At 27.1% G+C, this 10599-nt stretch overlaps 1 protein-coding gene across 4 annotated transcripts; it reads left to right on the top strand.

Moving 5' to 3' along the window:
* The first annotated feature begins 2927 nt into the window (after positions 1 to 2927).
* LOC110626158 (serine carboxypeptidase-like 34) lies at positions 2928 to 10325 on the top strand. 4 transcript variants are annotated; one of them, XM_021771928.2, is made up of 10 exons: positions 2928 to 3345; positions 5237 to 5338; positions 5774 to 5869; positions 5980 to 6072; positions 6153 to 6241; positions 6418 to 6708; positions 6804 to 6940; positions 9024 to 9116; positions 9914 to 10019; positions 10122 to 10325. In XM_021771928.2, the coding sequence occupies exons 1-10, from the start codon at positions 3060 to 3062 to the stop codon at positions 10269 to 10271; spliced, it is 1443 nt and encodes a 480-aa protein (XP_021627620.1). In that variant the 5' UTR covers positions 2928 to 3059; the 3' UTR covers positions 10272 to 10325. The 4 variants fall into 4 exon arrangements, with proteins under 4 accessions (XP_021627620.1, XP_021627621.1, XP_021627619.1 ...); XM_021771927.2 differs by having other exon boundaries at positions 2932 to 3345; positions 5231 to 5338; XM_021771930.2 differs by having other exon boundaries at positions 2935 to 3345; positions 5231 to 5338; positions 9925 to 10019.
* The last annotated feature ends 274 nt before the right edge of the window (positions 10326 to 10599 follow it).

Genomic DNA, 10599 nt, shown 5'->3' with positions numbered 1-10599 from the left:
TATATTATTATTCATTTTATTATTATTATTATCATATAACTTTTTCTTATTCATGCTTTCATGTATGCGCCATAACACAAACATTTCACAACAAGGATGAACTTGTCACCATTTAGCCCCAATCTTTCTTACTTATACATGCCGGGGGCGTAGAGCCGTAGCAGGCACACCCGGACTTCCATAAACAGTCATAGTGCCAGGGGCGTAGAGCCGTAGCAGGCACACCTGGACTCACATAGGCTATCATGACATACAAGGGCTAATGGATCATTCAACATTCATCCACATCAACAACAAAGTATGCAATGCAACATATTCGTGAATTCTAATGCAAACAACCTAATATTGCATGGCATAATGATGCATGGGCAATGCTTTATGATTCATTCATTTATTTACTTTAAAGCTTAAGGGGTTGTTCCACTCACTTGGTAACTGAAGCTTTAACAACGAACTCTGAACGACTATCTCACAACCGGGGGTCTCGGTTCCTCGGGTCCGAACCTACACAGGTGGACTCAAATGAGGCACCAAACATACATGAACATGACTCTAAAATACTCCCCAAAAACCCCCTAAAACATCCTGAAAACATCACATGAAACATGCAAGAAATGGCTGAACAGGGCACTTTCGGCGGCACCTTCGGCGGCCGAAAGTCCTGGACAGAGACGAAACTCAGGTAGGTTCGGCGGCACCTTCGGCGGCCGAAAGTGCCAGACAGAGACGAAAGTCTCTTTTCGGGGGCAACTTCGGCAGCCGAAAGGCCTGCCTCCCCAGCCATGTTCGGCGGCCGAAAGTACCTTCGGCTGCCGAACCTGGTTTCTGCCAAAGGGCAGAAACTTGGCTCCCTTAGCACATTTCGCCTCCAAACCTTCCAAACATGCATATTGTTCAACCAAAGCATGCATACAAGTTCCTAGGGGCCTCAAACATGCATATACCCCATCTACAACACTTCAAGCACACACAATCAAGCTACATTGTTCAAAAAGTCATCAAAAAACCCATAGGTTTAACATATACCCTAACATGCATTCTACCCCTTAAAACTTCATAAAACTTGTTTAAATCATACATTGAGCTTAAGATCGGCTCTTACCTCTTGAAGATCGAGGGTTGAGGAGATCTAAACTTGGAGATGGGGGAAGTTCCAACTTTTGGTCTCCAAGCTCCAAAACTCGTTCTAAGCTCAAAGATCTTCAAAACCAAAGTTATAAACTTGTAAAGATCATGGAAAAAGGAAGGAAAAACTCAAGATTGGGGAAGGATGGCGGAATGCTCACCTTGGCCGAAATAGGGAGAAAAAGCTCGCCCATTTTCGGCTAAGGGACCCTTTTATAGTGGCTGGCCAGACCACGTTCGGGGGCCGAATGTGCCTCCGCATCCATGCAAATGTTCGGCGGCCGAACATGAGGTTCGGCGGCCGAACCTTGACTTCCCTCACTCACGCTTTCGGGGGCCTAACGTGCCTCCAAAAACGCATGCATGTTCGGCGGCCGAACTTGACTTTCGGCGGCCGAACCTGGGTTTTCCTCCAAGGACTTTTCATGCAAAAACTCATTTAATTTCTTACTTAAAAACATGAAATACATGAAAACATTTCATAAAATCATAGTTTTACCCTTCTAGAGGTTTCCGACAACCGAGATTCCACCGGACGGTAGGAATCCCGATACTGGAGTCTAGCCGGGTATTACAATGGTAGCCAAGTTAACTTATGATATGCTGACCCTTACAGAGTGGGTTCTATGACACAGCGCATAGTGCATGGAGGTTACTTGGTAACGTGTCACTGGTGTATTACAGATAGCCCTAAGGGCTATTTCAGATTAGTATATCTGAGTGGTTTTTAAGTTAAGTCTGGTAGTCTTTCAGCAAAGTTTTCCAGTTGTTGGATCATGTATGGGATTAAGCAGGTAACCAGAGTTCAGTAGCAGGCTTGCTACGGGTCTAGGCGGCCTTAAGCCGATCCGGATCCTAGCGCCGAGCAGTTTGGAGCCGTTACAGAGGGGTATCGGTGTCCGGGCTGTTACAGAAATCAGTTCGATTCGATTTTCATAAACACTAAAATTCTGATTTTCAGTTTATTCGGTTCGGTTCGATTTTGAACCGAACCGACCAAATGCTCACCCCTAATGAAGACGACTCATTTTTTATTTTAGGCAATTATTATATTACATCAATATTTTTTTTTTTAAATGGATATTACATCAATATGATAGAGTATAATTTCTGAATTTTTAATTTTTTAAATGATAAATTAATTTATACATATCATTTAATTAACATATTATTTTTTTATCATTTTATATTAAAAATTGTTATCTTTATTTTCATAATTCTAAATTTGGAAATTATTATAAGTAATCTTTCGAATTAAGTAGAGTATGGTGTGATTATTATAGTTTTGAAACGGTTAGATATAAAATAGGAAGCTGAAAAAGTTAGCCGTAAGTTTGAAAGCAAAGCAATTGACTACTTGGCCCGCTTGACCAACCATTAATTATCTAAGAGAAGCTTTGAAAAGTCCAACCTTACCCTTTATTTTGAATGCAAGCAAAAATCTATTTAAATCCCTATTTTTATTATACTTGCATTTTATTATTAAAAGTTTTATTTTTATTAAAATGCAAATTCAATATTCCAACCTTTTGAAATTACTTTAATATTTTTAAATTAAAAATTAATTGATCGATTAGATTGAATTTACGTTAAACAGATCTATTAAAAAATAAAATATTTTCGATACTCTATATATACGAATCAAACTGAATTTTTTGTTAAAAGATAAAAAATCCATATCATTTCTTAAAACGTCTATATTTAATGCAAATATACTTCCAAAATAAGATGTTTCCAAAACCATAGAGAATAAAAAGATAGAATGAATCTTTTGGAAGCTTACAAAAGACATTAACAGCAATATTACAGATGATTCTTATCTGTCTTTGAGATATTCTTTACCACACACAGCACAATGTGTGTATATATATATATGCATTACTCTGCTGAAAGGAGACTATCTTTCCTTTTCTCTCTGACTAGCTAAGCTAAAAATGGCCTTCCAAATATTTTCTTTATGTCCTCTTTATCTTCTACTCGTTGTTGCTCTTCTTTTGCTGATGGTTTTGGGTAATGTTGCATATGAGTTTACCGACGATATTGCAGCCGAACAAGAGGCGGATCGAGTGGTTAGATTGCCTGGTCAGCCGGAAGTCAGCTTCAAGCAATATGCAGGCTACGTTACTGTTAACGTTTCTCATGGAAGAGCACTGTTTTATTGGTTCTTTGAAGCAGCTGAAACACCTGAAGCAAAGCCTCTTCTTCTGTGGCTCAATGGAGGTAACTTCTCTCTTCATTCCCTTTTCTTAAATTCTCTCCCTTCAATTAATGTTTTTTTTTTTTCTTGTTTTATGATAATAATTCTTATGGAAATATATATAGAGAGAGAGAAAGATTTTTTTTTTTTTTTTTTGGAAAAAAATAGAAAAGAAATAGAAGGAGAAGTAGCCCTGCAGGCAATGAAACTATGGTTGATATTTTATCCTGTATAAAAAAATAAAATAGAAAATTAGAGAGTTGATGAATTTCCCAATATAAAAAGCTAATGATTTTGATATTATAATAAAGATAGAAGGAATGATGAAAGGAACAAATCTGCAGGCTGAAAAGATGCAATAACTAATCAGAAGAATAGATTCCTTTAATGTTAAGTTCACAAACTGAATGATAACACAAACCATTTTCAAATCAGTCATCATTCCGACTTCTGTCATATTCTGTAGCTTTTACTAACTAATATCACCAACAGACTGCTAAATTATATTTATATGGGACGTCAGTAACTTTAAATCAAAAAAACCTGGTCTTATTAATTTAATTTAATTTTTTTATTTAATTTTTTATTCATTTCAGTTTAATTTTATTTTTAATTTTAAAAATTTTAATTATTTTAATTTAATTTAATTTTAATGAGAAAAAAATTAAATCAAATTGATTAGTGATAATAATATATTATTTGTAATAATATAGATATTAAATAAAATGTTTCAATTAAATTTTAAAATATTAAAAATAAAGTGTAAAAAATAAAAAAAATTATTAAAAATTTAAATTAATCAAATCGAACTGAATCGAATCGAATCAGACCGATTAAATTTTTTATCAAAATCAATTCGATTCAATTTTTATAAATATTAAAATTTTAACTTTTAATTTATTCAGATTGATTTAACCAAACAGACTCATCCTCTCTATATAGATATATATATGAGAAATAATTTTAGTAAAATATTTAAAAAAAACTTATTTTATTTTATTTATTTATAATTTAAAAAATAAAATATATTAATGTATTTATATAGTTTTATTGGACAAAATAATAGTTAAAAAAAATTTACATAAATTTTAAGAGTTAAAAAAATTAAATATTATTAAATTAATTTTAAAACATTATTTTGTTATTCTAATATGTGTTAATAAAAAGTTAATATATATTAAATTTAATTTAATTTAATTTTTATACAATATTTTAAACTGTAATAGATTATAAGTGAATCAACTGAAAAGCATTTTTTTTTTTTTGAAATGAATTTATATTTCAAACTCATTCTTCACATTTACTCAAAGCTAAAATAGCTTGCTTTTAAATTTCCATTGCAATCATAGTGAATATTGAATTATAAATTTATTATTTAGTTTTATAATTTGAGAAATTTATTAATTAATTTTAATTTTAAAAGTATATTAAAATATTTTTGATATTTTTTAAAAAATTATTAATTAGACTTTTTATTAATTTTAATCATTATTTAGTTTCAGTTTCTATGCCTTTCAATAAATAGATTTACTTTTTTTTTTATCATACATCTCAATTTATATATTATTTTTTAAGAAGTAGTAATTTATTTGTTAATTTTTAATGTGTTCTTATAAAATATATATTAAAAATAAAATTTATTAATTTCAAAAAATTAAGTAATATAAATTATTTTAGTTTTTAATAAAAGATGTATTTAAATTATAATGACTGAGTGTTGAATTAAATAATTTGCTATTATTTTTATTTTTAAGTGAAATTAGTCCTCAATTCTCATAATTAAAATAAATATTTATTAAAAATATTTTATTTTTAATGGATTAATTCATTATAGAAATATAATTTAATTTTTAATATGGTAAATTAAAAATACCTATATATATATATATATATTATAATAAATTTCAGGTCCAGGGTGCTCGTCAATTGGATATGGAGAAGCAGAGGAGATAGGACCTTTCTTCCCACAAAAACGTCAACCAAAATTAAAGATCAACCCTTACTCATGGAACAAAGGTACCACAACTACCAATAATCTATGCTCTTTCATTTTCACATTCATAAACAATATTCTCAAACTTTTTAAAATAATTTTTTTAATTTCATTTTAAATATAAAATTATTAAAAAATAATTAAATTATTTTTTTTTTAAATTATTATTACACATAAAGATATTATATTTATATTTAAATAGCATTTGGTTGGCTTTAAAAAATTATATGTAGGAAAATAAATCTTTGTTTATACATAAATTAATTATACATCTCATAGTTTTTGTTTATATTTTCTTTTTTGATTGTTTCAAACTTATTATTCACTTTCTTTTTTAAGGTTTTGGGTTGGATTTTCACTCCCATAATTTAACTTAGGACATTTAAATGCTGCAAGTAGGATTAGAAAAAAATTAAAAAAAAATATTAATTTTATTATGATCTTTGAATTGTATTCAGCTGCAAATCTATTATTCGTGGAATCCCCCGTTGGAGTTGGATTCTCCTACACCAACACCACTCAAGATATCAGTGATTTGGGTGACACAATTACAGGTAATTAAGACATATATATGCATGCATGCATGCATGCAGATTATATCCTTAAACTTCCCAAAATTCAACATAAGCATTTTTCACTGTCTTTTGTTTTTTAAAATGAATAGCACAAGATTCATACACATTTCTAGTGAAGTGGTTTCGAAGATTTCCACAGTTCAAGTCCCATGATTTCTACATTTCAGGAGAAAGCTATGCAGGTACAACTTAGCCACCTTGTAATATTTCCTTAGTTAATTAATAAACGCCACTGCTTATGTTTTGTATTCATTTTTCTTAGGACACTACGTTCCACAGCTTGCGGAAGTCATTTATGATAGCAACAAGAAAGTTTCCGGCAAGGATTACATCAATTTCAAGGGTTTTATGGTCAGTTTTTTTTTTTCTGCGCATTTTTCAAGATATCCAAGAGTTGTACAGCAAGAGAACTTATAAAGCTAATACTAGCTATAACCTAGAACTGAAATTCTGTGAATATTCTGTCTGATTTTCATTGTTTAAAAGACAATTACTTATGCAATGCATAAACAACATTAATGCTTCAGATTGGGAATGCGTTATTAGATGATGAGACAGATCAAGAAGGGATGATAGATTATGCATGGGATCATGCGGTAATATCAGACAGAGTGTACCATAATGTCAAGAGCAAATGCAACTTCAGCCAGAAACCTGAACCCGATGATTGCACCAAAGCCCTCAATGATTACTTTGATGTCTACAATATCATTGATATGTACAGCTTGTACGTTCCCCACTGTGTCAATACCAACTTCACTTTTAACAGACAACTCCCTCTTCTTCAAGGCGTTGCCCCTCAGTTGTTCTCCAAAATTGTGAGTCATCTCATTCTGCATTCCACAAATTCTAAAGATTTCTGATTTGAATTTTTACGAACAGGTGATTGACATAATTATAATTAATTTTGCAGGAAGGTTGGCACAAAAAACCTGCAGGCTACGATCCTTGTGCATCAGGCTATACTGAGATTTATATGAATAGACCAGATGTTCAAAAGGCACTTCATGCTAATACAACAAATATTCCTTATCCATGGACGCATTGCAGGTACACATTTTTTCATGATTTACTTTATTTATTTTGCATAGACTTCTTCTTGATTTTGCTAAAATTCATGTTATTATGAGAAGGTTTTGTGTATGATGTGGAAAATAATATTATTTTAATATTTTAAAAGTTTTTGGGAGAGAATTTGTTTTAATTAGGTAATGAAAAGTAAAGGGAGATAAAATTTTAAAATATTTATAATCTATAAATTTTATAATTCAAATGATTAGGTGTGTAATCGAGTTGAATTAATAATTTTAAAATTTAAATTTATTTATTAAAAAATTTATAAATTTGAATTCAATTCGTGAAATATTTAATGAGTTCGAGTTTAATTCGAGATCGACTCATTATAAATTCGTATTCAAATATAATTTAAAATAAAATAAATAAAAAATATTTTATTTTAAAATTAAAATATTTAAATTTTCAGATGGCTTCATATAAGAGTTTTATAATATAATAAAAATTATGTAATAATGTTGAAGGAGGTGGGACTTCCCATTTTAAGAGATGAGAACTATCCCTCCCTTACAATTTACCAATATAAAATTAAAATTTAATGGATATAAATAGATTTATAAAGAGATATATCGTATATTTATAAAATTAAATAATGTAAATAAATTTGAAATCAATTTGTAAAATTAAATGGATTAAATGACTATTCAATTTGAATATGTAATATTGTTTATAAAATTAAATAAATATAAATTAATATGTAATTTATTTAAAAAATTAAATGGATAAAAATACATTTATAAATGGATACGTAATTTATTTCTAAAATTAAATAGATAAAAGAGATTTGCATATAAATATGTAATGCATTTCTAAAAACTAAATAGACATAGAAATGGATGCGTAACGTATTTGTAAAATTAAATTAATATAAACATATTCGGAAATAAACGTGTAATGCATGAATGTAGACAAATTCATAATCAATAAATAATCCGTTTGAAAATTAAATGGATACATATAATTTTTTAAATGAATGTGTATTCATTTGTAAAATAAAATAGACACAAATGGAGTTCTAAACAAATATATAATCTATTTATAAAATTAAATAGAAATAAATAAACTTATAAATAAATATGTAATTTATTTATTAAATTAAATGGATACAAATAGATTGAAAAATGAATGTGGAATCTATTTTTAAAATTAAAGAGACATATATTATTTCTCACGGATATATGATCTTATTGTAAAATTAAAATGTATTATCTGTTTGTAAAATTAAATAGATATAAACAGATTTACACGGATACATGTTTGTAAAATTAAAATGTATTATTTATTTATAAAATTAAATAAATACAAACGGATTTACAAATACATAGATGATCTATTTATAAAATTAAATGTTTTTAAAATAGAAATATAATTTATTTATAAACAAATGTATCTGTTTGAAAATTTAAATGAATACAAAGAGATGTATAATTTATTTATAAAATTAAATAAATATAAATTAATTATAAATTAACGTATAATTTATTGGATATAAATAAATTTACAAGCGAATGAAAAAATTAATTTATAAAAGAAAATATTTTCAAAATCCATTACCGTTATAAATATATTTGTAATTGTTTGTGAATTCTATTTGTATTTTTTTAAAAATTTTATAAAATTTAATTTAATTAACTTCTTTTTATGAATACTCTACTTTGAAATAAATTTTTTTAATTCTTTTTAACCTAAAAAAATTTCTATTCTTAAAAAAAATAATAAGTCAATTTTATAAAAATTAATTTAAATTATTCTATAAAATAAATAATTTCAAATGAAGTTAATGTAACATTACTCATGCTAACTATAATTACTGTTATCATTTAATTTTAATCAAATCTTATCCTTTTCGTCATCATCATCAGAGATGTCATAAGATCAACCTTTAATTTTAATGTAAAAAAATATTATTGTGATTTTTTCTAATGGAAGATATTGAGATTTGAGATTTTTTTTTTCATTGAAAAATATCTTTACTATTAATTAGTTCGTCTGTGGCATTCAGGTTCTATTATTAAAGAAAAATATCTGAAGGTTGAGTTTGTATGTGCTTATTTTGTAGTAAAACGATAACGTTTTGGGATGACTCTCCAGCATCAGTTCTTCCCATAATAAAAAAGCTAATAGCTGGAGGAATTCGCATATGGGTCTACAGGTAAAATAATTATTATATACAAATTAATTCTAAATATAATTAATTATATATCCATGATTCAATAAACCTAATCAAATATAATTAATTTTAGGTAGAGGTGAGCATTCGATCGATTCAGATTAAAATCGAACTGAACCGAATAAATTAAAAATTGAAATTTTAGTATTTATGAAAATTGAATCGAATCGATTTTAGTAAAAAAATTAAATCGAACTGAATAGATTTGATTCAATTTAATTCGATTCGATTCAATTCATTTGGATCGGTTTGAATTTTTAATAAATTTTTTATTTTTTATACTTTATTTTAAATATTTTAAAATTTAATTGAAATATTTTAATTTTAATATGATCTAATCTCTCTATATTATTGAAAATAATATATTATTATTACTAATCGGTTTGGTTTAATTTTTTAATTTTTTTCTTATCAAAATTGAATCGAATTAAAATAACTAAAATTTTTAAAATTAAAAATTGAACCGAACTGAAATAGATAAATAATTAAACAGAATTTTTAAATTAATTCTGTTTACTCGATTTTTTAATTTGTATTCAACGGTACTCCCTAATTTTACGCCTTGTTTGATTGAATTTAAATTAAGAAACTTTAAATATTCAGAAAGTTGACATATTCAGCTCGTTTAATTGATTTTTTTTAATTTTTTTAAGATTTAAAGAATTTTTTTTTTAAATTAAGAAAATAATTTATTTATTTAAAGATAAATAATTTTTTTTTAAAAAATTATTTCTCTAACAATGGAGAATTTTAACCAAATAAAATCTTATTTATAACAGTGGCGATACAGATGGAAGAATTCCAGTGACTGCAACCAGATACACGTTAAACAAGCTTGGATTAAAGACTATTGAAGAATGGTCGCCTTGGTATTTCAAGAAGCAGGTAATTATTTTTAATTTATTTTATTAATTTTTCATTATTTCCATTTTTTTAATATTATTGATTATTTATTAAATTATTTATTTTGACGTTGGCATGTCATAGGTCGGTGGATGGACCATTGTGTACGATGGACTTTTGTTTGTAACAGTTAGAGGGGCTGGTCACCAAGTCCCAACTTTTAAACCCAAGCAGTCTCTTCAGCTTATCAAACACTTCCTGTCCAATAAAAAACTGCCATCTGCACCATTTTGATAGTTCTTTACTTTATTCTTTTTGTTTAAATAAAATTCTTTTATTGAATTGCCAAACGATTCAATTCTCACTAATAATTTGTATTTATCTTATAATTACCATTAATTATAGATAATTTGAAGAGGTAAACACTAAAAAATTATTTTAATTATATTTTATTATTAATTATATTATTAAAAATTAATGGAACTGTCACCTCATTTGTAGAATAGAATTATTTATTTTTTAAATAATGAAATTTAATTGATAAAAAATAATATAGAGTGAAATTATAATAAAATTAAAAATATTAAAAAATTTTATAATTATTTATTATATTAATAAAAAT

The sequence above is a fragment of the Manihot esculenta genome, chromosome 11 (assembly GCF_001659605.2).
Source record: "Manihot esculenta cultivar AM560-2 chromosome 11, M.esculenta_v8, whole genome shotgun sequence".
NCBI lineage: Eukaryota > Viridiplantae > Streptophyta > Magnoliopsida > Malpighiales > Euphorbiaceae > Manihot > Manihot esculenta.
Note: the sequence above shows the minus strand (reverse complement) of the source record. Positions and strands in the feature narration are given on the sequence as shown.

Excerpts from the sequence above, each read along its gene's own strand:
- LOC110626158 (XM_021771927.2), top strand. The coding sequence starts at position 3,060 with ATGGCCTTCCAAATATTTTCTTTATGTCCTCTTTATCTTCTACTCGTT. Across the intron at positions 5,870-5,979 it reads TTTGGGTGACACAATTACAG|CACAAGATTCATACACATTT; the intron begins GTAATTAAGACA and ends TAAAATGAATAG. Across the intron at positions 9,117-9,913 it reads ATTCGCATATGGGTCTACAG|TGGCGATACAGATGGAAGAA; the intron begins GTAAAATAATTA and ends TATTTATAACAG.